Here is a 14,681-nt window from a genome sequence, read left to right as displayed (position 1 = left end):
GGGCATTTAATAATTTTTGACTTTCAGTCTGAGTTAAATCTCTTTTTTTTGGCACATTTTATCTGTAAAAGAAAATCTGCTTAATTATTATGCACACCTAAATATGAAATTTTTCACTTCCAGTCTTCATGAATAATTATATATCAATTATAAATGATTAAATACAAGATTAATAGTAGTTGTTCAGATTGATGTCATTTGGAATTAATAAAATGTGCTTGGAAAAAAATATGATCAGAATATCAACTTGCATAATAATTATGCATGCACTGTATTTTTCCTCTTCTGCTGTCGAGGTAATGCAAGGAATGTTGTGATTGGTTGTCAAGGCAGCCAATCAGAATTTAGCAGCCTCGTCTCTGATTGGCTGGAATTATGGCATATTGTAATGCTGGGTTGTGTTGAGCAAGCGAGCCACTGGCATTTAGAGAAAACTGAGAGCGGGCATCAGGTGAGCAAGCTGAAACATTGCACGCGCAAAAGAGAAGGTCTGCACAAATCCAAAAACTTATTTTAAATGCAAAATTGATTTTCGTGTACTCGAAATACTTTCTTCTTTGTGAGACAAACATTTTCTCCACAAAACTCAGTTCGCGTGCTTGCAAAACGCACTTTTGTGCGCTCAAAATATGATCTTTCGCGCGCAGAATTGTGGCAGAGATGTAATCCCATATATAGATGGCAATAGTATTATTCAGCTAAAGTCAGTTTAATTTTTATTCAGTGTTTGTTCAGTTAAAGGTATCAATGTTGTAAAGTTAGTGTCATTATCCAGCTCATTTCAGTTTTTTTTTTGCATTACAGACTGTCATAGATTTTTAAATAATAAAACAACATGGTTTCTGTCTGACTGCTAATGCATTATCTTTCCTTAACACTCATACATCAGCTTAACCAGATTACCCAACCTGAATTTAAATATTTTGAGTATGCCTAATAAAAGAATCTTTAATTTATGTGAAGTTTTACAGAGATGCTATAGATGGGTATATCTCAATCAACTTTTGTTCAGCTGTCTGGTTTTAAGCAGTGAATATATCTGCCTGAGAGAGGTTACCATTTGAATGGCAGAGGTCTTACACTTGTAGAGTTAACGCCTCGCTTGTTACTTTCTGAGGTAAAATACCCACCCGTCTATCACTCTGACAGCTCTGACAGCCATTCAGGGAACCCTGAGGTGCCCCAGTGCGCAATCAAAGGGCTTTTATTGAAAGAATCCAAAACTAGCCTGTCAGGACAGAGAGGCGGGGTCAGCTGTCATGGTGACATGGCCCTAGTGCTAAATTATCCTGAAAGAGAAAACTCCAAGATCCCGTGAGTAGATAATTTTGAAACCCAGCGTAACTCTTGCACCGCTCTTATCTAATACAGTATGTAATAAATGTTAAAAAGGTATGTGTTAGTTCATTAGAAAAGGGTTCTGCTTCATTTGTCTGCCTCCTCCTTCTTCATCTCACTCCTACTCCTCTTCTTCAAGGACAGCGCTAGGAGGAATAGAAATTAGAACATAAATCAGAAGTTATGTTGTCAATTTTCCATTTTTACCACTGGAGGACACTACTGTACAGTAAATGAAATTGATTTATTATTGCGGATTGAAATGGTGTTTTGAACACTATTTATTTGCAAGCACGATAAGAGTAAGACTCTATTGATGTTGTAAGTTATAATTTTATGAAGCTTATTTTTGGTTACAGCACCTAAAAACAGCTTGTTATGCTTTTTTTTGTTGTTGTTGCATTGCACCACAAGCTTTTCTTGTGTAGCAACCAAAGAAATTGTACAAACGAATCAATTGTCGTTTAACAATAAAACGTTACTATTTAATAAACTGCTCATATTTCACATTATATTTAGAGGACCTGACTTATTCAGCTATATCTGTGAACATTTTCATTCAGAATTTAGGATACAGTGCATGAATTTCCTCTTTCAAAGAGTTTCATCAGCAAAATAAGAAGAGTTCTGCTGAGGCTTGCTCTGAATCATACAGATGAAAATAATAATAATACAATTTCCATCATAATGAGGGCAGCACTCTAATTTTGCAGGTGCTTTGGGGTCAGGGTTTGGAACTGAATTATGTTTACATTATCACTACAAAGCTAATGTGTGGAGTGCTTCTTTCATCTGGTATGTCATTTCATATTGCTCTATTAAAAATGGTTCAGGTGTCATCATCCATGAGAAGATAACAGCACAGTTTGTGTAAGCCCCATACACTCATACTCGCATGGTTTTGTGAATATCTGTGGTTGAAACATAAAATTACAAGTCACTTACAAAGTTGTTTTTATGTCATTGTGCTTCAGCATGTTGTTATGTGCGGATAAATCCGATAGTATAGGTGTTTGAAATCACCATATCAGAGCAGATTTGTAATTCTACACACCAGCTAAGACCTACTGACAGTAAGAAGAAAGTCCCACAAGGTATATTCCAGTGAAAATGTGTCATCTATGCAAGTAAGTAGCACCACAGAAACTTTTTTTTTCTTTGCTTACTGACGAATGACTGAAATTTCCCTTCAAATCCGACCTGACGGCTCAAAATAGAAATCATTATTTTAGGCAAAAACAAGGTTTTGAATACTTGTTTTTTTTTTTGCCATTATAGCACACCATTTATTTGTCGATAGAACTGATCTGCTAAAGAGAAAAGGGCCATTCTAAATAGAAAACTACTGTACAAAAGTCTACAGTGAAGATATAAAGCCACTGCAGTGTGTTTCATCCAAAAATAACTCAAAAGGTTTATAATTTCTATATTCTCCTCTTAAGTCTGACGCAACATTGTGCAAAACCTCTTTTTATATTAAGAATAACATAAAAAAGAGAGACAGACAATGGGAGACAGAGGAGAGAAATATAGTCCCCAGTCTCTATAATGCTGTTTTTCTCAGAGTCTTTGTTTAAACCCGCTTTTAAATGCACGGAAGAGCATATTAAGAACTAGAGTTGCATAACACTCCTCTCACAAATGAAAATTTTCACCAACAAGTCAAAGCCCTAGATCTGTTTGATAGTGGGAGGCATGCAGACGATGGGAGATAGGCACGCTTTTCCCACCCGTAACTGATTTGTGGACTGGATCATCTTCATAAAAAGTTCTACAGTGGTTTTGGCCAATAACACAAAGGCTATTGAGCCGTGGAGACTAGTGTAAGAGGCAGGGAGTTGGGTTTAAAGCAAGTTTTCATCCTTAAGGGAAGAGCACATGAGCAACATATTTATATAAGCTACAGTAGAAGGATCTGACTGTATTGTTTCAGTATAAATAATCATTGAACTCAATCCAGACACTGGCAGTTTGGGACAATTTATATAGAGTTCTCTGTCAAAAAGGTTAAGAGCACACAGGGTTGGACACACTCTGTCAGCACTCAAGCGGAAGCCGTAGCGTCATCTGGAAAACACTAGCTGAACTTTACTGGGAATTCTGTGCTTTTTGACTTTCAATGTGCGGTTATAAATCTCAGCTTGTACCGTGAAACATAGAGCTTGTTTTTATTTGATGCACTGTATTTTTTCAGACCACAGGGGTTTGAAGATGCACATACAAATGACTTTTAGAGGCCCATATGCTCAGAGAGGCATTGCTTTAATGTAGCATTTTGAATCACTTACGGCAAAATGTTGAACTAAAAACAGTTGGGATTTGGGAATAAAAATGTAAACCTGTAGATCCAAAGTTATGTCATCAGATTTGACCTTTCACCTTAAATGTTAGGCCTTAAGCCTTTTGACTTTTAATACAACAAAGGATGACAAACAATGAAACCTATTTGGATGCATCCTTAAATATGGTATTTTACACTTTTTAAAAAACTCTAAGCCATCTTAACGGTAAACCACTAAAACATTAAACCACTGCGGTTTTCTCAAATTATGTTTTGATTTATACATTTAGTATACATTAACTGCTGTCTTGTTTTCAAATCCAGACTCATGACCTGTATTCATTACATTTTTATTTTAAGAATACTAAAGACATGAGCAGACTGCACATGCTTGTCATCAAGATTTATTTGTGTATGCCAACCTTCCTATTAACTGTTGCATTGCAGCAACGAAATGAATAATTAATGACTAGTTATTAGTGATTCTTTATTATGAGTTTAGCAAAGCCCAAAGCTATTATGGCAGAAATCTAGACATAGAAATGAACAGTTTCTATGTAGAATTAACTTTTCAATGTCAAGTTTCTGAGCGAATATGCATACATTAATGCTAATAGCCTATTTTATACTGCCTCTAGTTTAGAGGGTTTCATTTCTTCACATTGATCCATTACCAAAATAAATTGGAGCTTTTCTACATTTCTGGTGAATGTAATTGTTATTCCACCATTGTTATCATTATGTAAATAGCCATAACACATTATAATTTTCATCTGTCATGAAGGCCCATACAATTACTCAATAAGATTGCATTCTCAGTGTATTGCTGCAGTATTACTACATGATTAAAGCATTACTATTGTATTAAAGCAGTTTCGCTTTTTAAAGAGTGCATTGCCAACTGTTAGTTGTTATATGTTATATTCAAGTGACCACCTAATCTATCTTAAGTTTTGCCTGGATTATGATATTCTGTTTTGTATTAGCAGAAGTTAATGACATTGAAATTAAATTTTTTGGAATACACAGTGTCTTAAAAACGTATTGAAAACCCCATTAAAATTATCTTATTTTTAAATTTATATATACTGCATTTGCATATAAATATGGCAATATTTCAATATGCTATTGTTTTGTTGCAATATTCTTAAGTTCAAAAATAAAATATTAAAAATAAAATATTCTGTCAGCATTATTTAATTGAGCTAGAATTGTGAATAGTCAAAATGAAAAATATGTTAAGGGTAAAAGAATACAATATTAAAGGATCTTTCTGGCCTGCAGAATAGCTGTATGATAAATGTAGAGCTACAGTAAAACAATTTTATGAATGGTACTACAGAGCAAAACCAAGCTTTTGGATATTCTAGTTACTATATGGGAACGTGTCTCAACAAGGCTGTTAAAGCAAGTCATGAAATTGCCAAAAAATAAATAAAAAATCATTACAAGACACAGCTTTTTTATCCAAAATGTTAAAATATAGCCATGTCCATAAACCAAAATAAACAGTCCAAAATCACACCTGGACATTGTGTAAATCTAGCACATAGCCATATTGCTGCGAACAATGTCTGTATAAGCTATAAGAGTGTAATTACATGTTAAGTAACATATTTCTGCTGTTGATTTTTGTAAAATTTATATCATATTGAGCCTTGGTTCTTTTATATATAATATAATATGGGAATTGTTAATTGGTAAATCAGAACTGGTTGTGAATATGTTAGTAAGGCACAGTACATACAGAGATGTACAGAGATGTGAGCTGAAACACACAGAACTGAAGTTATTCGGCCCCATTCCTGTTCTCTCTTGGTTTTAAAGCCTCAGGAAGGCAGCTGAGTCCCTGTTGAATAATAGATTACAGAGAGCAGAGCTGGATGCAGCTGGCCACGCTGCTTTTGTATCAGTTGGCTTGTCCGGCACAAAGCCTCTCTCTCTCTGCAGCTACAACTTCAAACACTCGCTTTCATCACACTTTCACCCAGGCCAAATATTTATGCATATCCTTTCTTACATAAGCTATGCATACTGTTTGTGTGCTTGGCGTGTTACAAATGACAGCATATCTATTATGCAAAAATCATATGCATGAAAGGATAGGCTGGGAAAATGAATTATGAACTAATATCAGTCATTTGCATATAGTATGTTTCTGAATGATAATGTGAGCACAGTATTTGACTTGTGAGACATTTACATAAGAAGTCTAATTATTTAAGCAGTGTTTCAAAGCTATCTGCATGCAGCCAATCACGGATCGCCACACTCGATTGCGTCACAGTGTTCTTTATTTACAAAACAGCCTGAGGAAGATGACCAGCAATCAGTCTGGCAAGAAAAGACCCTGTGTACCTCTTACAAACTGCACAGTATATCATAGTCATTCATGTGGCATTTGATGGATGATCCACTGAAATACAGGATGAGAATCTCTCTAAAAGAGACTTATGATATATATGGAAGCCTGTTTTGTCACCACGGAATAAAAAAATAATTAAATAAATAAGTAAAAAGGTAACTGTGACTTTATACTGCTCAATTCTGACTTTTTCTCACAATTCTGAGAAAAATAAAAAGTCACAGTTTACTTTGTATTCTGTGGTGTAAACAAAAAGCAAAATTACGAGATGTAAATTCAGAATTGCAAAATACTGTATAAACACAGAATTCAGGCTTCTCGCATGTCGGGTTTACAACTCACAATTCTTTTTTTTTTCTTTTTCTTTTTTTTTTTACCACAGAATAATTTTTTTTTTTAATTATTTGCTACTTTTTATCTTACCATTACGACTTTTTCCTCACAATTGCACGTTTATACCTCACAATTCTGACCTTTTTTCTCAGAAAATATATATTTGTGTGTATATGATTGTATATCTTGTAGTTTTGATTTTCGTGATTTTTTGATATATAAATCAGAATTGCGAAAAAAAGGTCCAAATTGTGAAAGAAAAAGTCGCAATTACCTTTTTTATTTTTTATTTATTTATTTTTTAAATCCTGTAGGTCGGAAACAAGCATGAACATTTTATGTTAGCTAATAAAATATAAAGCTATTTCTGGCCTTCTTTTTTAGTGTATGAATATAAATGGTTTCCTTTTCTTTTTTTAAAACGTCAATTCATAATAAATGCAAAAATAATTACATTTTATTTGAATAAGGCAGACAGATTGAACTGAAAGAGCATAATCTAACTGTGTGCACATAAAAGAAAAAACAAACAAACAAACATTAGTCGCACGACTGCAACGCAACCCGAGTGTATAACTCCCATTTAAAGCAGAAAGCTGCTGTTGTCAAAGCTCTGCTGCATGCATTTCATGGCATTTGTAATGCATTCAAAAAATACAATACATTTCACATACTAAATTGTAACGTGACAAAATTAAACACTGAAACTCACATGCCAACAACAGGTTTCAGTTTTGCATGCAACAAATTCAGGTTTTTAGTATTGTGACAATTGACTTTGGTTCATCTTGGAATCAGCTATCAAGGACATATCCCTAATCGCTGGTTTAAGACAGATGACTTCACATTCATTCTGGATAATCTTCTGTTTGCCACCTGAACAGTTGATATTTGATCTTATGCAATAAATCTACATTTACTGTATTTTTGCAGTGAATGTTGCAGTAATGTAGCCTATACTGTTTTACGAGGACCTGACTGACAGGTACATGAGACTAAGGATGCATACACAAACATTAAACAATCCTTATGTACAATGTTCAGTGTTGCTTCCATGCAAGTCTAAAGAAACAACAGCAAAAGATCACAGTGATATTAATTTATACATTCATCAAATCAATGCTCAGTTTCTGCATCTCAAGCATAGGGATCCTCTCAGCAAGTCTGTTTTATATTTATGTAATACCAGGCTTTGTGAAAGAAAATTTGTAACTTGCAATATAGCAGCACTGAAAAACATCTGAGCATTTGAAACACTTTACTGCTAATTCTCACATTCAATTTTTGTGCACCTGAATGTGTTATGTCACATATGCCATTATATATTATATATATTTTTCTGAGATAAAATCTCAAAAATATGGGTTCTTAATAAACATTTCCTTTTTAAAAACAGAGATTTTATAATGTTTTTAAATTGTGCTGTAAATGCCTGAAGTAATTTCAATAGAAATACTGTCAATCTCAAAGCAGCCCACATAAAAAAAAGGTTGGTTAATAACGTTTTTTTTCATATATAAATATAGCAAAGTTGTCACATACCTCATTACTAAGTGCAGGGTTTCTCAAATGTGGGTTCGCAAACCCCTGGGGGTTCATGAGGGATCTGCAGGGGCTTCATGAGTTGATGAAAAGCTAATAATTAATTAAATTAAATTAAATATACAACTAAAATAAATAAATGGGTTTGCATACTTCATCAAAATTAAACAGAAATCATGATATGGCTTAGTGTGATTATCACATTCAAGGCTACACTTTAATTAAGATGTGTAAAATGAATAAGTTAGTGTAAAATGAAATTTGTACAATTATCAATTATTAATGACTTAATTTTTATCATTTGTGTTAAAATAATAATAATAGTAACAATAAAGACCCTGTACAAGGTCTTAGTACGTTTCAGCAGCAGCAATATAAGATGTTTTCTTATGAGATGAAATGTCATATCACTCTTAAAATCGCCATATATGTCAAAATAATGGAGTATATTTTCTAGACAAGTTGTGTCCAAAAGTATATATAAAAATTATATGCAGTATTTAAATAATTTTAAAATAAAAACAATCAAACTAAAACATAAAAAAAAAAAAAAGATAAAATATTTGATCTGTTTTGTTAGAGTTATTTGACCTTTAACCAACATCAGATAATCGTGAATATGCAAATCTGTTGTTAAATTATTAAAATATTAACTTAAAATCTCAGCGTATAAGAGGTTCGGCAGACAAAATAGTTTGGGAACCCCTGACTCAGTGGGCCGTCCTTTAATCGTCACATCACGCTTCTTATTTGTAATTGGCTACTGTGGCTTGATTTGGCTGCACACAGTGGGTGGAGTCTTCACTCTGATTGGTTGCCTCACTCTGACTTGATTCTGGCTCATGGGTGGAGTCTGAACTCTGAGACGATTCTGTCTCTCCTGCCTCCAGACTGGAGATACACTCAGAGGCTCTCCGTGTTTGCTGATAGGACAGACAAAGCTCCTCCCACTTCTTTCGGTTGGCATCAATTCCATCTACCATCGGCTGAAGCTTCCTATTCAACTTCACAAGAGCCTATAAAATACATTACCATCACTGTATAAAAGTAAATTAGCTTGAGTTAATTTATTTGCTTTATCTACTTAACTCTTTTACCTCATATAATGGCTTACAAATTCCATCAATCCATTCCAACTGAAGCACAGGGAGCTCATCTTTACGATTGCGATCAAAAATTGCCTGAATAAGCAAAATTCATTGATTTTGACTTGAATTGAGATGATTGACATTTCAGCAAATTTAACTTAAAATATATGTGAGAGAATACATACAGCTGGTGTCAATTTCAGCTCTGATCTCTCCCTGTCACCTTGTTCAAAGAATTCACTGGTCACCAATTCAGCCACCTGGAATTAAAAGCATATAGATATGACATTATTTTAATGTCCACTATGATATGTTCCCATATGCTGCAGTGGTTTCAGAGAATATACAGTACTATAATTTTCTTACCCTATATTATATTTATATTTTCTATAGAATATATATACATAGTTAAACTGTTTTTCACAATTTGGTATGTGCATTTATTTTGCAGTGTCTGTCTAACCTGTTTTGAGATTTCCCATGGTCGGGTCACTGCACCCAAGTCACACGCAGTCATCAGCATAGACCTAGTATGTTTAAATATTTAGAACATTTACAACAGCTCTTGGCATTTCTGTTATATATTTTAAAAGTTGTAGACACTCACCTGAACATGTCTCTATGTTCTTCATTACTCCAACTGAACTGCCCCGACAGAACACACTCAAAGAACTGGGTTCTTTTTCTTTTATGTCCAATGGATAATGAAGATGATGAAGAAAAAAAGATCCAAAAATGAATTTTACTTAATTGCAAGTTTTATCATTTAAATTAATTTGATTTAATGTTCCTTAAGGCATCTTTCAGGTCTTCACCAGGCTTTCAGGATCTGAACAAAAGCCACAAAAGTGGCTTAATATCACCTCTTCTGCCTCTATTCAAAGGGCACCTCTCTGTGGCCTAAACGTAAATTACATGCATCTGGCAGAATATTTAAAGCTGGGTTAAAGCTGAGGGCTACCCCTTATTATGACTATTGAAACACATATGCTATTTGATACTATTACTTACTTGAAATACAATGTGAGATCTGTGGACAGAATGGCCTGTTTCAGTAGCTGCATCATGTTGCTGTACTCTTTGGAGGACAGATTAGCAAAAATGTTGTGACCCTGTTAAAAAAAAATGAAAAAAAGATGACAAATATTACAGATTAAAGTTGTTATTTCCAATAGTAAGGGGAGACTGAGGCAAGATGTCTAAATTGGAAAACTGGGTCACTCGCTTAATCTAGTGCAAATGCATGACTAACATTTCATATTCCCTTTTATTTAGGAGAAAAACTATTTGGTTTGTCCTTTATAATCAGTGCTTTTATGTCCACATTTGTCTTTGATAATTTACAATGGCACAGCTTACCGCTAATGTGAGTCAACATATCTTTGTAAAATCTCAGTGGGGAAGAAGTCATATTTCTGTGGCCCTGTGCTTTCAGTTAATTTTATTTGATAACAGACACTTTTAAACATAATTAGATCTATTAATTTTAGCTTTATCTAATTTTACTCTTTCCTAGAGGACAGCTTAAACCTGTAAAGCCTGACATTCTGTATGGAATAATAGTCCAAAATATTTTTTTTTCTTTTTTTGAGCATCATATTTGATACATCAGGCTTTTATGGGTAATTTAGTATGATACAGGAGAATATGGAGTAAAAAAACACCTTAGTTTTATTCAGGGGCCCAAATTGAGCAAAATATGCAATTTGGTGCAGTTGCTGATATTTATATGGCCAAAAAGGTCATTTTAAATTATGACAGCTTGTTATGTAAATAAATTAGATCTTTATAACAGTATAGCAGACTACTTACATAAAATGCGTACAAATATAGTGTCCATATCTATACAAATATCAATAATATGTCTTAGTAAAACTTATATTTAAATGCTTAGTTTTATTATCAAAGTTCTGTAGTTTTTATTGTGGGGGAAATATATAGGGAAATGCAATACAATGATGACTAAGAGATGTACAAATAAACGTTCCTCAAAAGCCTGATGTGTCATATTTTATTTTATAATCAATAATCAGTATGTTGCTTTAGTCCAGTAAGTGCTCATATTTATATATTACTAGCAATATAAAATTTATTCTTATGTTTACTTTATAAAAATCGGTCAAAATTTCACAGCAAAATATATGTTTTCCACAACCTGTGGATTTTTTATAATTATACTAAAAGGCCTTTTACATGCTAACAAATATATAAACTGTCAATCAAATGACAAAAGGCACTTAAAAGCTCATGTTCTAATTTAGAGGCCTTGGAAATTTGTGTATCAAAGACAGTATGAGACAGTAGGCATTATAGGGTTAAGTAAAATGCGGCACAGCTTACCCCACTCTCTTAAGGTCTACAGTAAGTGAAGTTTGGGGAAAGCACACCCCTCATTCCAAGTTCTATTACTCCTACAAAGCCCTGTCTTTTCTGCTGATATAAAGCCAATCATGAAACCAGTAATCACTTCATACCCCTGAGTATCATTCATAAAGTGTGTGTCTCCAAAGTTCTCTATGCATGTTCAGTCTCTGGGATAGAAAGCAATTTCTTTCTCGCCTTGCTTCAGTGCAGCTGACCCAAGAGGGGAATCTCCTTAGCACAGTTAATTGGTGTTGGTTAAAAAAGCTCAATGGACGTCTACAGGAAATCGATACAGAGCTTGGTCATGATTAAACAGCTCAGAGCTAAATCAGCCACTTAATCAAATGCTGACATCCACTTGCATTCTTTCCATCCACTGAGACATGCAAATGTGGACAGCGGTAAAATGGGTCATTTCTGCAAATCAATTACGTGAGAGGGACTCATTATTACTCCATTGCTTGACAATGTTCATTGTGCTCTGCAGATCCTTCTTTACACATACAGTGGAGTTCAAAAGAGTGAATAACAATTTCAGTGAAAAGTCAAATTTAAAAACTAACATGAATTTGTACATACCATTTCTTTCATTTGCTTTACTGATAGCAGCATTTGAGCTGCATGAGCTACACAACTTTGTGTACAATAATCCTGTTATGCACATATTCAAAAATGATCTTGTTCTTGAATAGTGTGGAATCTGAAACATTTCTTCTTCATTTTATATAATAATGTCTATGTTTTTATTTTTTAGAAATCCCAAAACTTTGATTATTCACACGTTTATAAATGATTTTGAATTAAAAATTTTTATGTATCAAAATTGAAATATCAGACTTTTACTTCTGTACTGCTAAGTGCTCAGCGCTCAGTGCTGTGCCCCTCTTCTGAGACCTGACCTGACAGACTAGTTCATGCTATTTGCTCACCTCACTCTGCAGGATCATGACAGCATGGTTGAAATGATGATGCTCTAGTGTAGCAGATGTTCCGTACAGCAGCGCTAGTGCTGACCCAGACCTTTAGGACCACAACAGAGATCAGATACAGAACAATAAGCACATTATATGTTGCTGTAGAAACACACAGGTCACACTATATAGACTGCACTACAAAAAAAAAAAATTTAAAAAAAATCTTTATATCATTGTCTTGTTTTCCATAAAACCTTAAAACTAAACAGATATACTTAAGAGGCAAAATTATGTAAATAATAATGAAACTTTTTTCTTTCAAAGAATAGATCTTGAATTACGTTTCTCATACCACATTGGTAAACTGGGTAATAAAAATCAAATTCAAGATAAATCCTCTGGAAACAAGCTGTAGTATCTTGTGCAGATTTTCATCCTACTCATTATGCTACTGTTCAAAGGTTTGGGGTCAGTATGTTTGATTCTTTTAAAAAAAAATAATGCTTTTATTCAGCAAATACTTATCAAATACTTATACTGATCAAAAGTGACGGTAAGACTTTCCAAAAAATAATGAGCAGCACAACTGTCTTTAACATTGATAATTAATAAGAAATGTTTCTTAAGCACCAAATCATCATATTAAAATGATTTCTGAAGGATTGTGTGACACTAAAGACTGGAGTAATCATGCTGAAAATTCAGCTTTGCATCACAGGTATAAAGTACATTTTAAAATATATTAAAATAGAAAACAGTTCTTTTGAATTGCAATAATATTTGAAAATATTACTATTGTTGCTGTATTTATAATTAAATAAATGCCGCCGTGGTGCATTAAGCATAAAAGGTGTTTTTTTAAAAACATTAAAAAATCTTACGAACCCCAAACTTGGTAAATTATTTATTGTTTTTAGAATATTTTGATATTTTGACTGAAAAAAAAAAATCTGATTTAAGACATAAGAATACAATGCTAAATGCAAATAATAAAATGCAACTAGTCATGTAAACATGCATAATTAAGATAGCAAAATAAAAAAGGACTTTAGCCTTTAAAAAGGAGGTGAAAACACCTCCCGTATCTTTTGTTGTTGACGTTAAAGGCTGTGCAGCCAATCAAACTCCACAGTATTACCACAAATCGGTCAGTCAGTAGAAGTTAGTCATATTAGACCAGGGTTCGGCAACCTTTTGGGCATGAAGTGCCATTTTTAATTTTTCTGGTTAACCTCTGTGCCAATAAGCCCCCCACCCCCATGTTCTGCTAAAAATCTGAATTTGATTATCATACAAATAGTGCAGAATCTTAAACATTTCTGATGCATATTTTCATAAATTGTTTTTTAAACTTTTCAAAATTTGTGTATTTTAATGTTTAAATTAGACTTTGAATAACAGATTTACAGTGTGAACTTACTGAAATCCACTTTATGTATGTGTGTGTATGAATGTTGCTGTTCACACAACACCGTCATTGTGATTTGTGTGTGTGTGTGTAACAGAGGTCAGCTGGTAAATGCTGTGCCGGTAAACCTCACTTCCCTGATCTCAAGAGGCACGCTAGCGACAGACATCAGAGTCTGCGGTCTTTAGCATTCTCGTTAGTGTGCCTGCCTCCCATGCTGGCGACCTGGGTTTGAATCCCACTAGGAACAAGAATGAGGTGGGGCGGTTAGGACTGGAAGAGTTACATTGGTGCCGTGACCCGGATGGGAGTGAGGTTTAGGGGGGTGAGTGTAACGGAAGTGCTGTGCGGTTAAACCTCAATCCTCTGATTTCAAGAGGCGCACTAGCGACTGACGCTAGAGGCTGTGTTCTTGTTAGCATGCCAGCGGTCCTGGTTCGAATCCCCCTGGGAACAAGAACGAGGCGGGGCGGTTAGGACTAGAGGAGTTACACTGGTGCTGTGACCCAGATGGAAGTGAGGTTTAGGTGAGTGTAACAGAGGTCAGCTGGAAAGTGCTGTGCTGTGTGTGGTCTTTAGGGTTCTTGTTAGTGCACGCCTCCCATGCTAGTGACCTGGGTTCGAGTCCCACTTGGAACAAGAACGAGGCGGGGCGGTTAGGACCGGAGGAGTTAAATATGGAATGTTAAGAACTTTGTATACTGACCTAAAAATTTTTGTAGCGGTAATTTATTTATTTCTATGAGCAACAAATGCATAATGAACTGTAAGCTGTCATGCACTCAATCGCGTAGCGTGACTGAAGGTAAATAGACCTGACCTATGCGAACGCACGGCGCAGCATTGATCTGAAGCTCCTCGTATACAGGTGCATCTCAATAAATTAGAATGTCGTAGAAAAGTTCATTTATTTCAGTAATTCAACTCAAATTGTGAAACTCGTGTATTAAATAAATTCAATGCACACAGACTGAAGTAGTTTAAGTCTTTGGTTCTTTTAATTGTGATGATTTTGGCTCACATTTAACAAAAACCCACCAATTCACTA

General features: G+C 34.4%; 1 protein-coding gene across 1 annotated transcript in view; it reads right to left on the bottom strand.

Annotated features, from left to right (window-relative positions):
* Nucleotides 1-8,584: 8,584 nt before the first annotated feature.
* The window catches only part of LOC107684552 (dual 3',5'-cyclic-AMP and -GMP phosphodiesterase 11A-like), a 22,652-nt gene continuing 16,555 nt past the window's right edge, over nt 8,585-14,681 (bottom strand). Inside the window, exons 13-19 of the mRNA XM_016480838.1 lie at nt 12,241-12,331; nt 9,959-10,059; nt 9,555-9,632; nt 9,411-9,474; nt 9,133-9,207; nt 8,957-9,040; nt 8,585-8,875 (exon numbers count right to left, since the gene is read on the bottom strand). Of these exons, the coding sequence (XP_016336324.1) occupies nt 8,606-8,875; nt 8,957-9,040; nt 9,133-9,207; nt 9,411-9,474; nt 9,555-9,632; nt 9,959-10,059; nt 12,241-12,331 (763 nt within the window). The 3' untranslated portion in view covers nt 8,585-8,605. The remainder of the gene's footprint in view (nt 8,876-8,956; nt 9,041-9,132; nt 9,208-9,410; nt 9,475-9,554; nt 9,633-9,958; nt 10,060-12,240; nt 12,332-14,681) is intronic.

The sequence above is a fragment of the Sinocyclocheilus anshuiensis genome, unplaced genomic scaffold (genome assembly GCF_001515605.1).
Source record: "Sinocyclocheilus anshuiensis isolate Anshui unplaced genomic scaffold, SAMN03320099.WGS_v1.1 scaffold225, whole genome shotgun sequence".
In the NCBI taxonomy this organism is placed as follows: domain Eukaryota; kingdom Metazoa; phylum Chordata; class Actinopteri; order Cypriniformes; family Cyprinidae; genus Sinocyclocheilus; species Sinocyclocheilus anshuiensis.
This window is presented reverse-complemented; position numbering and strand designations above follow the sequence as displayed.